Below are 17,151 nucleotides of genomic sequence, written 5' to 3' on the forward strand. Positions count from 1 at the left end.
GCAGCACTCTCTACTTCAGGTCCTGGATAATGGGGAAGTATAGGCTGCTGCTCTGTCTTGTTATATCAGCAGAAAAATCCTCAATAAACGTTGTTTCCCCTAAAAAATCCTCTAGCTCTACCCTGCGAGTTTAGTCTATGTTTCTCCAGCAGCTTGCTACATGCCACCGTTACGCTGCAGCCATCCAGAAGCTCACAAAATGCAGGCTAGGCATCAAGCATCAACACCATGTTTTTAACGTTTGGGGAGGAAGAGAATAACTTTTTGCCTGGTGAACATTAAGACAGCAGATGGCAAATATCTCGATCAGAATTTGGTCACAGTTAATGTGTCTAAAGTGCAATAGAATTGTTTTGACTAAGGAAAAGCTTATGTTTAAATCTCCTTTGATAAATAAGATGTGCAGCATTGTGCTGGTCTGTAGAAGTAAGCTGGGTCATCAGGCTTTTGGAAAGAGCTCAGCTACAGGGTTACCAATTACAATTCCAGCGGCATCCTGGGGTTTTCTTGGAGTTCTCCCATCCCAGTTTGATCTTGCTTAATTTGTTACATCAGATCTCATCCCTCGTTGGATTAATGGATGCAGTGCAGAGAGTGGGATAAAAAAATAAATCCAGACCCCTAACGGTAGGTAACAGCAGTCTCAGATGTCAAGGGACAGTGAGACCATCAACAACAACCTAAGACAAAAAAGGGACTTAAAAAAAAAAAGTGAGAAATATTGCTATCCAGAAAAAGGTATTAAAAATGAAGCATCTGTGCTCTGAGTCATTATAGGCCCTTGACAGATGTGATCTTACCAGCCTCCCACTGTAGCTGCAAATAAAGACCCCGTCTCTTTCTTCTCTCCCGACAAGGATTAATGAGTACTTGGGATAGCTCTCAGACATGCAAGCAAAGGCTGTGAACCTTTTCCAGCTCCGCAATTTATCTTGGGAAGACTATTCACATCACTTTACCTCCCTCCCCAGGCTGGATTATGCTCTGACCTAGCACATTAATCTCCCAAAATAAAATAATAATAATAGAAGAAGAAGGAGGAAAAAAAAAGGATCTGGACAATCGCCAGAAATAAATTAATAACCATCTCAAATAGCCCTGCTGTGCAGGGACAAACTGCTCAACTCCCCTGCCACCCATGTCATTTGTAAGCAAAACTATTCCCAGTTTAGATATCCCCTTAAGTGCCCTGCCTGAGACTTTCAGCAATTAATGATATTATCTTGCATTTATATAGTGCCTTTCCTCCCAACAGCTGCCAGAAAGTTTCTTTACCAAATGCAAATAATATACTTTGCCACGTTTGCCACTGAAATGCTGATACTACTAAGTGGAGCAGCATGACAGGTCTGTAAGAGTGAACAGAAATATGAGAAGATAATTCAAGAGAGAAAAGGTAGTGACAAAGTTTCTAAATCAGGCCTGGTCTACATATAATTTTGTACATATTTAAGTATTTTAACTGTTCAGTTAAAATGTTTCTTCAAGCATGGTTAGAACTGGTGTCATCTTGTGTGTCCTCAATAGCTCCAGTTTAACACTGTTATTATTCTTGGACCCAAGTAGCAAGCCAGAGAGATGAGTACTTGCAATTTCTTTCCGTTAAAAGGAGGACACTGTGCTTCACAAATATCTATTTACAAAGATCGCTCAGAAAACAGGACTCAGAACAAAGCCAGCCAAAAAAGCAGTCATCTTGCCGCTAGCACCTATTCCTTCCCATGCAACGCTTACCTCATGCTCTCTCCTGACTTCAATCACTTGTCTGCATTACCAAACCCTTGCTCAGGTCTCTGATTGCTCAAAAAACAAAAGAACAAGGTGATTTTCTGTCAAAGTCTTATCAGAGATTTTCTTATTTTTCTACTTTCACCCGTATTTCATGCTGTACACATGTAGTAAAGGTATAAGATTATTAAAGACAACATCCATAGGCGTATATCTGGTGGATAATTACATTAGCAAAGCGTATGATTTCTTTTATTCCACTGTTCGTTGGATTGAAATGCAATAGAAAACTTGTTCAGCCTCAGCAAGATTACACAAACTGACCCTAGCCCACAGTAGCAGAGGCTGCTTCATGCTCTTCCTTTGCAGTTATTTATAAGTCCTCCTCCTCTCTTTCCTCTTACAGAGAGCTGCAAATATCCATTTGTCTGGACCTTACACATCATGCAAGATGTGCGGAGGCTTGTCTTCTACTAGGCACACCGTGGCAAGGATTAGCGAGCGTCTGTAATCAACTAGGAAGTACAATTTCAACAGACGGATCCCAACAGACAAAAATCAAGAAGAAAAGAGCCTCTTACCTTTGATTTGACAGCTAGAATGATCTTAGGCAGGGCAACTATTAGGCATTTCAGTGCGATGGTGAGATACTTCAGTACAAAGTCCGTGATCCCCACAATCCACATCAGGTCAAAAAAGTCCAGCCTCTCAAGGTTGGGTTTCAGAAATATAAGGCTGAAAGGCATGACAGCAAGGCTCACATATCAGCAAGGTAGTATCAACCTCACATAGGCTTCTTCACACTAGCTCTGTCCACTGCTAGCTGGAGAAGCGCTAGGAACTCCACTGAACCTGAGCACAAGTTCTCAAGGGTAACAGGAGTAAGACATGCAGACTAGCCCCATGTTTCCTCTAGCCCTCTTGACTTTGTCTCTTCTTGCACATTTCTACCAAGGCCAGCAGGTTTGCCCATTATCAGAGAATCGGACCCAAACTTGTACAAAGTCTGTTATGAAAGTTAAGCCTTGCAATCCACACTGTAAAAGAATTTCTGGTCTAACGGCAGTGCCTTTAGTCCATAGCCTTTGCTCTTTCAGACCCGATTATGAAAGCCCACCCACTTGCATCTTTCTATCTTAACAGCCAGGGAATGACCCGATACACCTTCTCCCGTGAAGCCCCTGTCATCAGTAGTTGTGATTCCTTGGACAGAGAAGTCATGGTCAACTCACAACCACCATGTTCGGCAGACTGCTCTTGCACCACAGAGGCTGGCTTGCCACAGGCAGAACTGCTCCAGGAGCAGCAGTCTCTACAACTCTAAGCTATTGTGCACGTGAAACAAGCGGGTGACAAAGGAAACCCAGTAACAGGCAGGGCAAAAAGGTAAGGGCTTCAGGAGAGTGTTGTGCCCTGACAGTGTCTTGGTCTACTGAAGTAGACCAAGAGCTGGGCTGTGTTAGTTAGCATCTCTTACCTGAACCAAAGCTCCAGAAAGATAGTTCCCTCTACATAATGCTGTCGACTGGAACTGAGGAAGGGCCAGACTCTCTATTACTGCAGAAATACTGTACTCATCACCCAGCATCTCCAGCTGGAACAGAGCTGGGGCGAGTAAGCCAACACCAGCTCAAAGAATAGCCGCAGAATAATGTTTTCCTCTCCTCCAACAACTGAGGCTGGACACTGAACTTAGTATTTGCTCCTTAAAGGAGAGTCCAGGATACCAGAATTTCATATAGCAACGGGCCGGAGCTACTGACCTGAGCGGCAATGAGGTCAGGACCCTACTCAGACCAGAAAAAAGGGACTTCTGTTTAGAATATTTGCCTAATAAAGCCTCATGGTAAAAAAAACAAAAGCTTAATTAAAAAAAAAAAAAAAGTAAAATAACCAACCCAGAACAAAAAGCCTGAGCATGAATTAAAATACTCACAACACTGGCACAGCACAACAGGTAAAATTAAACCCTAAAAACAGAAACAGAATCAGAGACTTTACTACTATTCGTGGGCTAGAAACAAGCAAAAAATAAATAAATCAGGAAATGAAAAATAAACCAGAAAGAAACAAAAATTAAATAGCTGTTTTTAACTTCACAGGCTTGCCTGGTGAATTGGGTGCAGGTCCCAACACAGCAAGCCCTGGATCCAGGAGCCCAACCACAACATGGCGGGCACTACTGAACCACTTGCAGGAACTGGGCTTTTCAGTGAAGCCATTGCTGTTGACTGTAAATAAACCACCCCCTAAGCAGTTTGCGAGATGGCCTCAACTTGCTGAAACCCTTTTATTTTAGATGACCTATCTTTTATTTTAAACTGTTCCCATCCATATGCTTAACCTTATGAGCCTCCCGACATCTCACTCTTGCTTTCTAGAGCCCCGCTCCTTCCCTGTGGTGCAAGAAAATTTCTTCTTAATGCCTTAAAACGCTTCCCCCATACCTGTTTCTTCTCTTTCACTCCCTCCCACAAACCCTTTCCAGAGCGTTGCAGAGCTCACCATCTCTCATTCTGATCCACAGGTACAAGCCTTCTCATCTCAGAACCAGACCTTTTTATTTTTTCAAACTAAAATAATTTAGAGGTGAAGGGGTAGTAGAAAAATAGAAATGCTACTCTCTGCCTTTATAGAAGCAGCTTGACATACAGCTTTCAAATGACCACAACCAACTGCATTAGACGCAGTGGGTACCAGGGTTGTGAGCAGACCTTGACTCTTGCACTGTACAGACAGTACTGGTGGGAAGAGGCTGGAAAGCAATGATATCATCTACAGACAGAAAAAAAACACCTGGGAGACATCTAGGCACAGCTCAACTGAGGCATGTTACATGTGTTGTATTTTTCCAGGAAATATTTTCAGTCTCAAGTTCCAAGTCCCCTTCAATGGCACAAATACAATTTTCATTGGGAAGACAGTTCATATGTTATTAAATATTAGTATCACAACTACTTTCTTAAACAACTAAGTTTGATATTACTCCATTTCATCCTGTTCATTTTAATGACATCCCCTTGTTTAAGGTCTGTTTCTTAGCTTCCTGTTTGTTACTTAATCCCTCCTTTACAATAAGCAGTGATAGTACTGAACCAAATCCATGAATACGAACTTTTCTATACTTGAGAGCAGGCCTAATTTGAATTTTCAAGTGGAGATTAATTATCCCAGATTCAAATGCCTCCAAGCCCTGACAACACTGAAGTAAAAGACTACTATATCATCTCCAGTTTATCTCCAGTAATAGACTAAAAGCCTGATATACTGCAGAGAAAAGAAAACATTACAGGAAGAGGAGAATCAGTGGGTCAGTTTGTAATCCGCTGCCAACACTTGCCCTTTATGTTCAGTCGGAGCAGTCAGAATGGAAATTTGCACGTCCCATCGTGAAAAACTATCCATCCTCCTTTGATATACATGAAAATTGCAAGCGTACATGTTTCAAGAAGCAACACCGTGGCATATTAGCATAACCTGGCCCACTTAGACTCCGGTTACGTCATTTATTGATAGGAGCATAGTCCATTGGTAGAAGTGAACCCTAGTACTTTTCCTCCATTCAAAGATATTGCAGAGTTGTAACAAAGATGCCAGATATCCTAAGAATGCACATTTCTTCCCAAAGAGTGAGAAAAGCCGGTCTTCCTCTTTTCCTCACTACCAATTATCACCTGCTTCCATCATATACAACGTAAATTTTGCCCACCTGTTGTACAGTTGCTGTGAGCTGAATGTATAAAGCAAGTAGAAGGTGTTTCCGGTGAGAAAGGCCAGGATCCAGAAGACAACCAAGACTGATCTCTTCTCCTGAGCAAGAACAAGAAGCAGAGCAGATATATTCAAAGTCTCAAGGGTTGCACTGAGCCTTTGACTGCTGAAAAATGCAAGACCAACCCAGGGGACACAGACACACAACTAAGCATTCAGTAATTAGTTATTTACACAAGACGAGGACTCAGAAATAGGCTGCTAGATACAGACATGTATAAACACAAGTACAACTCTCTCTCACTCACCCAACTTTTTCAAACAAAACAACTTCAGTGAAATTAAGGGAAATACACTGCTGAAAACGACAGCCTTACTTGCAGAACAGAGTTTTCAAAGTTGGCACCTTTTCTGGGACATTCCAAATTCTTAATTCATCTTAAAATTCAGCTTGACAGGCAAGTTTAAAAAAGTCAGCTGCTGTCTATAATTCTCAGTTTTTGCTTGTCTGGAAGGATGCTTCGTGAAAGGGCTGTTTTACAAATAAATCCAAAGCCACTTAAAAAAAAAAAAGTATAGCTAAGTCAAATATAACATAACCCATCATTACATGCAGCATATACGAATGTTATCTGAATTCAAGGAGGTTCTAGACCATGCATTGTTGATTCAGGAAATAATTAAAGGTCAAAAGAAGTGCACGTTTTGCATTTCAAAAGACAAGGAACATTACAGACGGAAGCTGGAAGACAGCAGGTCTTGTCCTGGGTCTTGGCCCAGTGTAAGTCTGGAGAGTAAAGTTTACTCTTGGTAGGAAAACAAAAACAATTTTTCTTGCAGGCTGATTTACTAAGAAAATAGCTCTTTGTAGCTGTTCAACAGACAGGGATGTTAGGTTAGGATTTAAAGCTGGCGGATTAATGGGCACGCTGCTGGCAAGACAGAGGTGCAAAGTGCAAGGCAACAACAATCTGTTACATGATTGTGCAATTTATCTGCTTATTCAGCATTGTATCACATTTATTTCACTGCTGCTGGTACATATAAGCACACGTTTGTGCCACCCATGCCATTTCTACAGAAAAGCAATTCTAGTCATGTGCTTGTAGTGCTGCTGGCGTATTCTGCTGACACTGAAAATCATAAGGCCTGAGAAAATCTGCTGGTTTCTTTCTATTCTAAGCGCGGTATTAAGACAGCATTAAAAAGACAGTGATGGCTAATACATCTAGAAATCCTTTCAGCTGAACATCTCAAAACATTATCTAAATGATAATAAATTAAATCTCATCATAAGCTAGCGAAATGGATTTCATCACTTCTGCTGTACATAATGGGAAACTGAGGTACAGAAAAGTACTTGAAGATGCACTTCCAGTCTGTGGCAGAGCCAGAAGCAAATTACAGTTCCCCTGGCTTTTCCTCTCCCTCCTTTTATTATGTCAAACTTTCAAAAAACAGCAGGATAGAAGCTGTGGGAGAGCATGAATGAGGAAAAGTAGCCTTATTCTAACAAATCTGTATCCCTTTAATGGTATTCATCCCTAAAGTGCAAGAGAAGGTTCAACATCGATATTAATTTGCATGCAATGTCAGTTGAGAGCATCACAGAGCAAGATACTGTACTCACCTTCAGAGCAACCTGCTCACGGAGTGTTGAGTTGGCATATGCGAATGTGCTGGCCATACCAATGCACACAGCAATCCCTGCAAGGAAAGACACTATCAGAGCATATAAGGCTGGGCAGGAGGATCTTCACTCCTAAACCATTTGATGTCAGCACCTGAGCTTAGAAAAAAATTAAGTGGATGATATTCTGGATTCACTGGGAACTAAAATCTGTAGGTCACTAAAACAGGGCAATCTGGACTCATATAAAGTTCAAATTCAAACTAATTCAAAATGAAGCTACTGTAGCGCATACATGCATAAAAATTCCCACCCATCCCAACACAGACGCTCTGCCCTAATGACAAAAAATGGTAAAGAACTGATCTCCCATAAGTCAGGACAGGAAGCAGATCATGGGCCTGACCCAGCTAATAACTGCTTGAATTAAAAGTAGGGTGAGAAAGAGGAGCTGGTTACCCCATCCATTTGCATATGTCCCCTTCATGCTAGACTACCTCTAGATACAGTCACAGGGATAAATGTGTTGGACATCATGGCAAGATATAGCTTCCTAACCACATTGTAATAGCCCTCTAACCAAAAAAGGATAGATGCTTACCAAGCTTATGCTGGAAACAAACTTTAGCCAGAAGGATCAAGATGAAGGGAAGGCCCTTCTGCAGCCAACTGATCACAGCCTTTAACTCTGAAAGTGCTGGGGCTGGAGTCCCAGCCTGTTCATCACTGCCTTCCTCGGCGTGCCCATGGCGGTCCCCTCCTGCCATGTGCAGTAGAGACGAACCTCTGTGATGGCCATGGTGGAAATGATGGGGCTGCTGCCGGTGGTGAAATGGGGTTCCTTCTGTACGGCTGGTCCCCTCCTCCCTCGGGGCTGGCATCTGAATGAATACTTCCCCACCTCCTGCTGAAGACCCCAGAACCAAACCTGCCTGGAACGGGGTGGCTGTGATGGTGCCCGAAGGGATACCTGCCAGGCCTGAGAACAGCTGTTGTGGCGAGGAAGCTTCAGCCTTCAGACTTTCAAAGACTCCACTTTCATCCACACTGGTTTCAGAACTGACTGTTTGGCTCCGGTTTCTGTAATGGAAGGACACGAAAGAATGGTGACTAAATAAAAATCAGTGCTGCAGAACAACTCAGCCCTTTAGCCCACTCCTGACTCTTGTCAATTAGGAGCTGCTCCATTGTGTCAGAATACGTAGGTCTCCAGATGACAGAAACTTGGCACTCTATTTGCTATTGGAAAGTTCAGAGCTAGAAGCCTGCAGCTAGATATCTGAGATAAGGTCAGAGCACTTCTAAACGGCTGGTCAAAACACATCAGCTCCTTCATCTAAGGATCAGAGAGTTCCCAAAAGTCCCCTTTATTTTTGGAGGAAGCAAAGAAATAATTTATCCGATGCCAAATTCAACATCTTCTATAATGATTTTAATATTAAATGGACAGCATATATAAAACAACATAATTTCACACGGTGCCATCAAGAGAGACCACATCATATGCAAATAAGTTAATCAGACTAACTCAAAGAAACGACCTGCCCCCAAGTTCATCCTTCTTTATTTAGGGATGATCGCCACTTGCCTGCCACTGAGTAACACAAATGAGAGAGAGAGGTAACTGGGGAAGAGGAGCACTGAGAACTGCTTGTGCGTCCCTGACCCAAAATCATACGCGAAGAACGTGCTCATGGGCCAAGAGAGACAAATTGTTTTATTTTTATATTATCAGCAAATTTGATATGGTGGTACCCAATTTACTGGGCGCTGCACAGAAATAGATCTGGCACGGATTCTCTCCTGAGCCTGTGCGATAGCTCACAGCCAGATTCCAAGTCACGGATATCTCTATCCTAATACGAATAGAAAATACGCTCTGTTCACCTGAACTTAGTATTGTGGTAGTGAAATGAATACACAGAAAGTTTGGACCAAAGGGAAACAATGTAGGTAATAAGCAGAACAATCATTAGGCAGTAGAACACCTGGCAGACGGCAAATACTTCTCTAAACAGCAAAAGAATAAAGCTTAAAAAAAACTCAGCAAGAGGCAAAGCCCACAAATAAGACACGTGCTGCACAGCTCCAGTCTCTCTTGATTTCAGTCCCTGGAGATCTCTAACTTTAGAAATAGTGGTCACAAGCTGAGATAGCACAAGCAGGCACATACAGAGCCCTTAACCCTCTCTCTCTCATGAGCTCAAAAGCCTCCCCAGGCATCTTACAAGGCGCAGAGCACTGCCTTTCATCTCACTCCGGAATTAGCTTCAACCCTCTCCGGGCATACCTTCCCACTACACAAACTCCTAATCAGGCTTTTCATAGCCCCACCCCATTCCCAATGTCTCTCCACAGGCTCCAGCAAGGAATCAAGTCAACAGGATACTGCGCTCCCCTCTCTAGTTCAAAATATTCATCAACCAGATCTTGGATTTTACGCCTAACGTTACAATTCTGGGATGTATACACAAGACAGGGATATAAACTGACAGATCTGCCCTTACATCCGGGAACATGTAAAACCTATTGGGTGGAACTCAGCATTACAGACAAACATACCAACATTACTTGGAACAATACTAGCAGGAAGGAATCCATCAGGCACATACTTGGAAATGGATAAACACAGCTAAAATTATGATTCTGCTAAAGGTCCCCCGAAGTGAAGACATGTCGTTAGCAGTACCTGAATTTCATTCTACAGCTAGAATGCCTTCAGCCCATCTTACAGACAATATGTATTTACCAAGTAAAATATTGAGGTGTTTATGAAGACCAATCGACATTATGCTGCTAATCTTTTGCCTTTGATAATAAATACCTATCCTGAATATTTTTAGCCATTCAAACAAATCCTGAAGTGCCATAAAAGTTTGTACTGACTCAAAGTGCTCTATACCACAGTTGAGAGGGTCCACACAATATTTCATGTGCCTCTCAAGCTCCAGGCTTGCTTGGTGGTATGAACCCCATAGACCGCACTGAGGCTCGGGCAGAATCATGGTGAACGTGAGTTCAAGATGGCTTTCTTCTGCCCTGAAACTAAGAGGGGCACCATGCTAGAAGTGGCCACGACATCAACCTTCACCTCTACCTGCAAAACACACTAAGAAATATTTAGTGGCTGCTTGTGATCAGACCCTCTCACTTACTACCTCAGCTCAGCCACAGCAATGAAATTTGTTTGTTCCATCTTTGTCTTAGAGTAATTAGATTAGCTTATTCTTTTGCGGGGGGGGGGGGGGGGGGGAGAGGAGGAGAACAACAACAACAAAAACCAAGCACTAGTCCTGTGAAAGCACAAGGGAATATTTAGTACCAGAACAACAACAGTGGCAAGCCTGCTTTTACTGATGTCGTAATTACAATAATGAATTAAGGGCATTCTACTTTAAAATATTTACATATGTGAAGCTAGATACAGATTCTGGGATGATGTAAAGGATTATCCAAAGTCTTTATAATATATTGAGTCATACTCATTGGGAGCTTCAGACTGACAGGCTTTTTGAACACCTTTACAATAAGAGCCTCTGTCTGTACAGATTGATCCTTTCAGATGGACAGCACTCAGGATCCCCACAGGACTGTACCATGAATCTCTCTTCCAGAGCTCCATAAGGCAAAATATCCTTCCTGTGCTAAGCCAGCTGTAAGGATTATGGGGTAGGATGTGCCATACTGGATCACTGAATCTGAAATGCTGCAGTTGTCAGCAGCCAAAAAATGACATGAAGGAGAAAAGTCAACCTATCCCTAAACTCAAGCAAAAAGCCTAGCCCCATTACATATATAGGAAGTATAGACTTTCCTGACTTCTGAGCTTTTGCGTTCTAAAACTATGAAACACACCATACAATTAAATCAGAATACTGCTTTCTAGAGAGGAAAACGGGAGAGAAAAGCAAGAAAAAAAGATTTACCTTTCAGGAGGAACACTGTCAGTGTTGCTGCTATGCCGTCTCTGCATTTTCCTCAAAACCTTAAAACACAAAACGCTCAACATCAACGTCGTAGGTCAAGAGTTCCCAGTGTGACTAGTAACAGAGGCCTACAGAGTCAGAGGGCTGTGAAACCCGTTCAGCTAGTGACATGGCTGGCACGAATCATTTGCTTCTCTGAAGAGCACCTCAAACTTGTTTTTTTTTTTTTTTTAAAGCACGCTAGCGAAGGAACAACTTCCAACTGGCAAACAAAAGCACACAGAAACCGGTCCCTGAGCAGGGCAGGAATCAGTCAGCTCTCCTTTTGCAGTATGTAGCAGTTACAAGGACTGTAGAGTGACACAATGACGTAGTCTGAAAAGGAACTTCAGGACAACTGACAGCATAGCTCTCTCTAGATGTGACATCTGAATCAACATGTGCTCTCAGAAGTGAGATCTCTCCTTCCTCCTCTTCTGAAGGAATTTGCAATGTAAAGCAAAACTGAGAGGGAAAAAAAAGAGCAGAAACATTTTTAATGAAAGAATAATCAAATAATGACAGTATTTTTTAAATAAGCAACCCATTCCTTTTAAACCACAAAATTCCCATTAGCAAACTCCGCACAATGGTCATAAATATTACGCACATGCACAAGAGATCACGTGTTCTTCTTCCACTCACTTTGGAATTGTCAGCTGAAATAAAGTAGGGTCTGGAATGGGAAACGAAAAGGCATTGAAACTGTGTTAACTTCAAGAACTTTTTCTAGAACAAAGAGAAGTCAGTTATTTAAATCTCTTGTTTCAAGTTCTAATTTTAAGAGAATGACCCCAAATACATTACACTTTTTAAAACAGAGATAATTGAAAAGCAAAAAAAGACAGGAAATCATCATCATCAAAGGACAGCAAAAAGGACTTAGCAAACTGCCTTACACAAGTTCATGTTATGTTAATTATATAAAAATTGAGGCATGGGCTATTTTTGCAAGTGTTTTGTCCAGGTTCCCACAGGCACTTCACAGGAGGTTTAGAGAGAGATCCTTTAAATATTGTAATCTCATCCTATGATCTATCCTGGACTGAGATAGCTACTGAACAAAACGCAAAAGGCTTTAAACACTTTTGAATATCAAAAGCTTCATCATTATTTATGACACTTCGTACGGCATAAATATATGCAAATAAATATGTAGCCCTATATCTGTATTCTGTAAGGACACAATGGTTCCGATAACATTTCCTAGCTGTCCATATTTAAGTTTTTCCATGTATCTTTACATGCTCATTCCTATTCTTTACTCCCAGTGACCCATAAGCCCCCCCAAATTGCATTAAATTCAAATTTTGTCTCCTAATAAAGGCCAAATTATGCAGTTCACAGTGCATAAACAGACAGTTGTATCTACAAAGCGATAAGAAAAGTCCACCTGCACATTTATGAATGGCAGGACCAAGGACTAAATCAAGATATTGCGTGGTATCTTTCTTCCTAAACTCCTTCATAGAAGTATGTGACTCCAGCTTTGGACATCCCCCTGACAGTAACATAAACACACCAGTGTCTACGTACATAAAAATTGGGATAATCACATACAGCAGGAAAAATATAGCTTTTAACAAATTTTATAGAGAGGACACAGGTGCACAGACACAGGTATATATTTACAGAGAGGACAGGCAGCCTGCCATGAGCACTAGAGATCTAACTCTAACCAGACACCCTTTCTGACACCCTAAGTTACCCACACCACGAATTTTGATCTTGTAACACCCAACAGTGTGTTAATCTCTCCAAATACACCCTTTAATCTGTGTGGTGTTTTAAGGGTCAAAACAAATTGCAGTAAGTATATATAAAAAATATAAAATTCTTTATATTTTTTCAGAGTTTTTTTCTTTAAACTGCTTTTACAGTAACAACACTTAGTACTCCAGGAACCTTTTGCTTCTTCCCTGCGGTAAACGTTAACTGGTCCTTACCTAACAGTATGTCTAACGATTGAGTACACAACACTACCCCTTTCTAACCGAAACAGTAACGAGGGCACCTCGACAGGGCCACGACCCGAGGCTGACCCACGCAGGCTACGTTGTCCTAGCAGTGAACAACTCCGGGGTCACCGCTTACCAGGAAATCCGCTCACCTTCCTCGCCTGCGAGCCGAGAGCTCAAGTCAGGCAGTAACTCCGAACCTTGGAAAACCCTTCACGCCCGTCCAGGCTGTCAGAAGTCTACTAGATTGTAAGGTCGGGTGAAACCAGCTTTCAGAATAAAACGCAGATCTACGGGGAAACGTTTCTCTTTCTGGCACCAGCCAGACGGGGGCCGTGGCACGAACGCCAAGGACGCAGCCTACCGAGTCCCGCAGGTTTAAGGCCAGGTACGACTCAAGCGCACGTTGTCCCAAAAGGCACCCAACGTCAGTACTGTTGCGCCTTTTCTGGATTTGGGGTTTTCCCTCTGGCAACACCCGCACGCTTCGACAGTACCTGAGCAACAGGTCTAAGCAGAGGCGCGAGGCGGCAGAGCGGGAAGCGCGGCGGGCGCCTCGGACAACCCGCCCGACCGGGCGCACCCGCAAGGGCCCCGCGGGGACACAGGGCCCGTCGTCATCGCCGCCGCCGCGGGCGCCCGCCCGCGTGTTTGCCGTCGGCAGCGAGGTCCCCGGCGGGCCGGGCCGGCGGCAGCAGCAGGCCCGGGCGGCGGTACCTACCCGTGGGCCCCGCCGCGGCGCCGCCGCCGCCCCCTCAGCGCACGCACGGCCGCGGCTTCCCGCTCCTCCCCCGCGGCCGCCGGGGCGCGGCGGAAGCGGCGCGGGGAGGGGGGGGGGGGGGGGCAGGGCCTGAGGCGGCGGCGGGGCCGCGGCGCCCGCTGCGCGGCTCGCCCCCGCCGGCGGTGAGAGGCCGCGGCCGGTGATGCCGCTCCGCGCCGCTCCGCCTCCTCCCGCTCCCGCTCGCTGCGGCCGGCGGCTGAGCGCCGAGCTCCGCGGCGATGCTGCCCTGGGGGGCGGTGCTGTGGCGGAGGCTGCTGAGGAAGCGCTGGGTCCTCGGCGTCGTCTTCGGGCTCTCCCTCGTCTACTTCCTCAGCAGCACCTTCAAGCAGGTCAGTGCCGGCCCGGCCCCGCTGCTCGGCCTCGTCCCTTGCCGGGGGGGGGTGTGGGGGGGGTGGTTGTTGTCGGTGGTTTTAATTCCTCCGGAAACAGGCGACCCAACGAGCTGAAAGGAATAAAACCCTGGCGGGTGAAGAACCAGCCCTCGTGCTGGGTTTCTCTTCCTCGAGCCTTGTCGCGGAGCTTCGAAGACGCGCTCCTGGGGAGGTTACCCTGTAATTGTTAAGTAAAGATGAGGGTGTTTTTCTTACAAGTCGCGTCTGATACTGTATTCAAGAGCGTTTTGGGGCCAGTGCTGGGGAGAAAAACCCAGCCCCTCTGAGGGACCTGAGCGTTTGTTGTACTGTCTGCTGTGAACCGTAATCCCACCGGCAAAGACCCTGCAGAAGGACGCGGGCCTGCGGCTGTCCTGTTAACAGGACACGGGCTGCTCTTGTGGCCAACAGCAACTGAGTGCAGCTGCTAGCTGATCCTGAGTTTGCATACCCCTGTTTTCACTTTTATTAAATTACGTTGCCTCCTGTAGCTGCAGCAAGTAACATTGCTCGCTCCCTCGGTCCGCTGGTGGGTGTTTTTTTTTGTTGTTGTTTTTTTTTTTTGCACTTCCTGCGCCGTGGAATTTACAGCACTTAAGAAATCTTTAATCCAGGGAGAACCACGTGGATTTGAACGACAGAAAGAGCTTGCACGTTTGGTTGCGTTACTGCCTTTCATTGCAGGAAGAGAGGACGGTGCGAGACCGCAGTCTGCTCCAAGTGCAAGAGCACGAGCAGCCCATCGTGTGGAAGGTGCAGTTCAGTTTGGGGAACAGCAGTCAGCTGAGTAACCAGTGCAGGAATTCGGTTCAGGGGAAGCTCCTCATTACGGATGAACTGGGTACGCTCAATACCGAGTCTGTCTTCTGCATGCTGTGCTGCTGAATGCTTTGTTGCCTCGTTGTTCCAAGTAACAACTGCTCCTTGCTAATGCGTTCTCACTGCGGGCACCTCGGCTGTTGGCAGTTCACCCAAAGGCTGGGTTCAGTTTGCCGTGGCTGCAGACACTGCCGAGGGGGTTCTGTGCACAGCAGGCTTGGGTCCAGCTGGGCTTATAGCTCAGGCGAGTCTAACCGTAGACTCGAAGAACTCCAGTCGCTTTGCACAGAACTTGGACGCCTTGCCTTGTATGGAGGTGGTTCAGGATTGGCGTAATTAGTGCTCAGCCCCAGCTAATGAGCTCACCTGACCCTTGTAGACTCAAGCAGGTCTCTGCCCTTGGCTCTGGAAGCAATTAATTGGCATTTTAAGTGCATGGAGTCTTTCTCCCATGCACACGTGGGTCTCTGGTGTGCTTTGTGATGTTCAAGCACTGGACCTCTCTTGACCAGGCATCAGAGGCTGTACCAAAAAATTGTCACGTTCTCTGTGACTTAAAAATAAAATATAGCGCTACCTGAGTTATGCTCACTGCTGGTACCCTGAAGTCTCTAAAATCACTGATATACTGTAATATTGTGGTAATGCAGTTTCTTTAGGTATATCCTCTGTGGTTCTACTCTGTTAATGATTCCTCTGAATCCTTACACCTATCCTACACCTATCCTTTGAATGCTACAGCTACCCTGTGCAGTCTCCTCTTCACATTGAACTGTAATGACAGTTATCCAGACATAGACTGGTTGAAAGAACAGATGTCATAGTTTCTTCTAGTACAATCACCCCTTCCAGTCACGACAACAAATTGTGCCAAGAAGATATCGGAACTTGCATATTTTGCATTTTAAGGTGATTCTGTTTATACTGTATTAGAGTAGGTATGCGGTAGTTGTGCCGGCAATGCCAGGCTGTTGTAAAACTTGGCCCTTTTTCCGAATGCCATTTCAAAGAATTGCTGGGTAGGACTTTGGTCATATTGAGGATGATAAATAAACCCGTTCCTAAATAATGTGTTTCTTACGGTAGCATTTCTACTCATCATGAGCCTCATCCCATGGAATGAGTCTGGCCAGTTGTTATGACTGTTTTTGTTTTTCAGGCTACATCTGCGAGAGGAAGGACCTGCTGGTCAATGGCTGTTGCAATGTCAATGTGCCTAGTACAAAGCTGTACAGCTGCGACAGCTGCCTTCCCAACGGCTGTTGCAGCGTATATGAGTACTGTGTTTCCTGTTGCCTGCAGCCCAACAAGGTGCGTAGAGTTTCTCTACGGCTAAAGGTGTTTATTTGTGAAGACCCTTTTCCTTAGAGGGGCCAGCTCCTTTTCTTGGAGGGTTGCGGAAAGCCTGCTAGGACCACATGCAAGCTATAAATACAATTTTTTTTTAAATGCATCCCTCCCACCTTTGAGAGGAAACACTGGGAGTCTTGTGAAGTGTTTCAACTTCAATGGAATTGCATTTGCTGAAGGGAAGTGATTATAGAATAATTATTCCAACCAGTATCAATTTTGCGATGTGCACTTCCCTGTATTCCATTAGCCGGCACAGTGTAAGGCTCCTTTAGATTTTCTTACTGTGGTTGAGGTTCCTTGATGTGTTAACTTTTTAATGCTTTCTAGAAACGCTAGGCGGAACTGCTTGCTATTCCTCTGAAATTTGGTCTGTGTAAGTTAATGTGGGTTTGAATTATTCCTTGTTGAAGTAGTTTTTTTGAACTGTTTTAGCAACACCTCCTGGAACGTTTCTTGAACCGGGCAGCTATAGCTTTCCAAAACCTCTTCATGGCCGTGGAAGACCGCTTTGAGTTGTGTCTGGCAAAATGTAGAACTTCATCACAGGTAAGACGCAAGCGTGTGTCCAGTATGAATTGGAGGGCTCAGAGCTATGGCTGAGAGCTAATTTGAAGGCAGTTCTTTGATTAAACAAGGTGAAATAATAACATCAACAATAAATAAAGAGCATTGTGTATATTTAGAGCAGGATGAGCTGCGCGCTCCTTTTAGAAAAGAAAGATGCTAAACTAGAAAGAGGCCAGCTGAGGTTAGTGGCTGGGGAAGATCTCATGTGAATTTTGTTCTCATCCTTACGAGATCTTCCCCAACGTGACTTGTTCCCAGTAGCTTCAGA

General features: G+C 44.4%; 2 protein-coding genes across 13 annotated transcripts in view; one reads left to right on the top strand and one right to left on the bottom strand.

The window, feature by feature from the left end:
- Window positions 1-13,789, bottom strand: part of RNFT2 (ring finger protein, transmembrane 2) — a 33,854-nt gene extending 20,065 nt beyond the window's left edge. For 2 of the 6 annotated variants that reach the window (XR_011135114.1, XM_068911228.1), the window contains exons 1-7: window positions 13,714-13,789; window positions 11,645-11,710; window positions 10,996-11,499; window positions 7,671-8,149; window positions 7,070-7,146; window positions 5,438-5,538; window positions 2,310-2,463 (exon numbers count right to left, since the gene is read on the bottom strand). Coding sequence is in view for 4 of the 6 variants with exons in the window: in XM_068911228.1 (XP_068767329.1) it covers window positions 2,310-2,463; window positions 5,438-5,538; window positions 7,070-7,146; window positions 7,671-8,149; window positions 10,996-11,078 (894 nt within the window). In the remaining 2 variants the exon portion in view is untranslated. Of the gene's footprint in view, window positions 1-2,309; window positions 2,464-5,437; window positions 5,539-7,069; window positions 7,147-7,670; window positions 8,150-10,995; window positions 11,500-11,644; window positions 11,711-13,128 lie in introns of all 6 variants that reach the window. The other 4 variants (XR_011135113.1, XM_009674921.2, XM_009674923.2 and 1 more) reach the window with 3 other exon arrangements.
- A 33-nt stretch (window positions 13,790-13,822) lies between these two features.
- Window positions 13,823-17,151, top strand: part of SPRING1 (SREBF pathway regulator in golgi 1) — a 107,358-nt gene continuing 104,029 nt past the window's right edge. For 6 of the 7 annotated variants that reach the window (XR_011135115.1, XR_011135117.1, XR_011135116.1 and 3 more), the window contains exons 1-4: window positions 13,845-14,102; window positions 14,829-14,985; window positions 16,123-16,274; window positions 16,749-16,862. Coding sequence is in view for 3 of the 7 variants with exons in the window: in XM_068911233.1 (XP_068767334.1) it covers window positions 13,992-14,102; window positions 14,829-14,985; window positions 16,123-16,274; window positions 16,749-16,862 (534 nt within the window). In the remaining 4 variants the exon portion in view is untranslated. Of the gene's footprint in view, window positions 14,103-14,828; window positions 14,986-16,122; window positions 16,275-16,748; window positions 16,863-17,151 lie in introns of all 7 variants that reach the window. The other variant, XM_068911231.1, reaches the window with a different exon arrangement.

Source organism: Struthio camelus, chromosome 17 (genome assembly GCF_040807025.1).
Source record: "Struthio camelus isolate bStrCam1 chromosome 17, bStrCam1.hap1, whole genome shotgun sequence".
Classification (NCBI taxonomy): Eukaryota; Metazoa; Chordata; class Aves; order Struthioniformes; family Struthionidae; genus Struthio; species Struthio camelus.